A 3,697-nucleotide genomic window follows, 5' to 3' on the forward strand; every position below is an offset into this window, starting at 1 on the left:
GTGTGTGTGTGTGTGTGTGTGTGTGTGTGTGTGTGTGTGTGTGTGTGACAGAGAGTAATAGAGACAGTGACAGAGATAGAGAGACAGAAAAATAGTGAGAAACTGAGACAGAGAGGGAAGGAGAGGGGGAGAGAATTAACCTTGGCTATGCTACAGGGACAGTGTTTCTTCTAATCCTATAATCCCAAGTGGTCTCAACTTTCTTCAAGAAGAGAAAATTAGTTTTTAAGATTGGCTGGATTTTGCCCAATTAATTAAAACTCCCAGCGTTGGAGAAGAGACTGTTTGGATGAAAGTTTGTAGTCAGGTGACATTGTGTAGACTCATGAAAACCTTTGGGGAGTCAATCTGCCTAGCTGCCTGATAGTATGGCCTTAGGTAGGGTGAAGTATATAGGATAATATTAACATGAACTTATATTTGTTTTTCCTGCATGGTGCCATATTTCAATCATTTACATTTATGTAGTGTTTTAGAAAGACAGTATATAATATAGAACTGGTTTTGGATCCAGGAAGACCTGAGTTCAAGTCTCCACCTTTGACACATGCTGGCAGTGTGACCCTAAGCAAATCACTTTCATTGCTCTGTGTAAGTCTCTAGGACTATAAATTGCAAAGAAGGCACCAGTCTCCATTGGTAAATAGAGTCCCTCTTCTGGGAGCTCCCTTTCCCTATAAAACCACCTGTCCACTTCTTCTCCCTATAGTATTTTATAGCTGATCAGCACTGTCATTTAAAAATATAAGCAATGCAAGGATTTTCATGCCAATTTTATAGGTGAGGAAACTGATGCTAACAGAGATCAGGGACTTGCCCAGGGTCGCTGAGTGAGTGTGGATTAGCAGAGGAAGGGTGTTGCAGTGAAGCAGGGAGAGGTAGGCCAAGACTTGTGCCAGACATAACTATAAGGTCAGGGCTCCTTCCAGCATACCATGTTGTCCAGCTTTGCTTGAATAGTACCCCTAGGAGATGGGTCATATTGGCTTACCGTTTCCCAGTCTTTTTCCATAATCCCCCGTAACCAGGGAAGAAGGAGCTGGTCCTGACTTTTCTGATTTTTTAGATGCTAGAATTGGGCAAGAGAGGTGAGAAATCTTAGGGTCACTGGGTGGCAGCTGTAGCCCTCATTCATTAAACATACCCACTCATAGACTTCATTCTCCTCTCCCCTCTTTGTACATGAGCGTGGAAGCATATTATGTAGAAGAGGAGCTTCCTGAGGCTGATTGGCCTTCTCAGATTCCCAGACTTAGGGGGGATAACGAGCTAGCCTAGGGCTTCTCTCTTCCATCTTTCATCAAGGGAAAATTCTCTGATTCTGAAACAATGATTCCTCCAGCAAAGCTAGTTCAAGTGGAGGAAGTCATTCTTACCCAGACTCCTTCTCTAGGAGTGGAGATAAGGTTGCAGACCCACAAGAAATGGGGGAGAAAGGCAAGCTTTCTCCAGGACTCTTGTGAGAAGATATTTTTAGTCCTCTCATAGGGCTCTTAATTGTGGATCCTAGACCAGCTTCCTCTCCCTCTTTGTGGTAGGGCCTTAGCACTCCCATGTAGACAAGCTCCCTTAGCCCAGGGTTGACAGAAAAGACACTAGAAGACCAGTCTTTGTTTTCTTTTACAAATCCCCTAGGTAGTAAGTTAGGTCTGGAGCTTTCATCCTTTCTCTCAGATCAAGATTTGAATGAGGGAGCCTGCATGCTGCAGTCCCACCCACAGGACTGCCCTCCCATCCCACCCACCCTAGAGAGGGGTTGCCTTGGACTACAGGGTGGGTGGAGTTTCTCTCTGTACTTTGCTCCGGCTTGGACAGCTTTAGGGCAAGGTCCCTGATGCCCACAGAGAGCATCCCTGTCCTCTATCAGAAGACCCTGGGGTTTCTGATGGGGAAGCCTGTCTGTGTTCTAGCTATTGCTGGGGCTGTTATCCGGCTGCCACCCCAGCTTCACTGGGGATTCCAGCATGCATTGCTCTGGGGTGGGGCTCTTTTCAGGGGCCCTTTACTCCCTCACCTCGAAAAAAGGAGGACCTCCCTTTGCCCATAGAATGGATATTAAACTGCTTTTGGACTCCTGCCTACCCTACCTTCCTCTGCTGTTCATGTAACTGCCCTGCCACCTCCCCACCCCCACTGCCTTGAGCCACTGATGCTCTGGCCGATCTTACCATCTCTACCCAGACTAATTTTACCTTCTCTTTTATTTTGTCCTTTCAGAAAAGCCAGAGTTGGTATAACGTAAGTACTCGTGTTTCTCTTCACTCTGGGTATGTGTAAGGTGGGTGGCTGGGTTGAGGGAGGCAAGGGGATGAGATGGTCTGGAGATCAGCTTGGCCTTCATCCTAGGACTACAGGCAGGGGGGTCAGGGAAGTGGGGTTTCTCTCCTTGCCTATTCCCTCTTTCAAAAACCCTGCCACACAAATATCACTGCCCCAGTCCAGGATACATTTCATATAGGGTTATCTAGGGATGTCAAACTGAGCTGTTTGGGTCTGCTCTATTCCCAAGAAGCCCTTTGTCTAGGATTCACTGGTCATTGCTTAGAGAAATGGTAATTTAGTGAACAAAATCGTTTTCTGGATGAAGGCATAGGCCTAGTGCTATATAATAGAGAGCTGGCATAGGGATCTGGAATTGAGGGAAGAGAAGACTTTGGGGAAGATGAGTGGTCATGGTAAGGTTAGGGGATGGGGCTGGACCACATGATTTAGGGTACAGGGTAATTTCTACTATGTGGCACTGCCTCAGAAACTGATATTTCAAAGAATAAGATACTGAATTAAAAAAGGAAAATGGCAACTAGGTTTACAGAGTCAGTAACATGAAAGTTGGTTAGAAGGGGAAACTTAAACCTGTACTTCAGAAGCTCTAAGTACATGAAGCACACACAAGAAAATCCAGAACAGATAAGTAAAATTCAGACTAAACAGGGGAGAGAAATAATGAAAAGAACAAAGCAAAGCCAAACTTCTTAGAAAAAAAAAGGTATAGTAAAAGAAAATTAATGAAACTATGAAGCTAGAAGATTTTTGAACCAACAAGGAAGAAAAGAGAAGTAGATAACTAAATACACATTTTAATGACTAGACCTGTGATTTCAGTGATGTTGGGAGCTCCTTCCTCTACAAATGCAGGTCAATGTATTCTCTGCAGCTGATACTCTTAGTGAGTTGCCTGGGCCTCTGAGAGGTTGTGACTTTTCCTGGATCACATAACCAGGTTGTGTCAAAGGACTTGAACCCAGTCTTCCTCAACAGGGCTCTTTCTGACTCAAGCCAACTCTGTTTCCTATGCTGGGGGAAAAAAAGAAATGAATATTTTAAGGGTAGGTGAGGCACAGAGAGAGTGGCAGAGACCAGGGTAGGGGAGAGAAAGGTGATAAACATGGCCAAATAAGATAGTTTCCATCTTCTAGGAACTCATTTGTAACTGCATAGGTTTAGGGGAGAAAAACAAATGGGCCATCCTTGAACACTTCTCCTCGTTCCCTGATCTATATCTGGGGAACAGATGGTCCTGGGAGAGGTGTCATCCCCTTGGTCATGTTGAAATGAGCCCCATGATTTTCAATCACCTTCTGGAGTACTGTTGGCAAGTTACCCAACTGAGCTTCCTGCTGTGCTGTACTTTGTCCTTTGGGGTGGCTCAGTGGGGATTTACATTAAGAGATAGGAGTCTAAGTGACTGGTTCAACCT

General features: G+C 45.0%; 1 protein-coding gene across 6 annotated transcripts in view; it reads left to right on the top strand.

The window, feature by feature from the left end:
- GRAMD1B (GRAM domain containing 1B) overlaps positions 1-3,697 on the top strand; it is a 338,159-nt gene that overhangs the window by 289,074 nt on the left and 45,388 nt on the right. For all 6 annotated transcript variants that reach the window (XM_069070083.1, XM_069070084.1, XM_069070085.1 and 3 more), the window contains one exon: positions 2,218-2,238. In XM_069070083.1, coding sequence (XP_068926184.1) covers positions 2,218-2,238 — 21 coding nt within the window. The remainder of the gene's footprint in view (positions 1-2,217; positions 2,239-3,697) is intronic.

This window comes from Petaurus breviceps, unplaced genomic scaffold, assembly GCF_028583685.1.
Source record: "Petaurus breviceps papuanus isolate PSGF00001 unplaced genomic scaffold, PetGlider_PUasm1.0 90804, whole genome shotgun sequence".
Taxonomy (NCBI): Eukaryota; Metazoa; Chordata; class Mammalia; order Diprotodontia; family Petauridae; genus Petaurus; species Petaurus breviceps.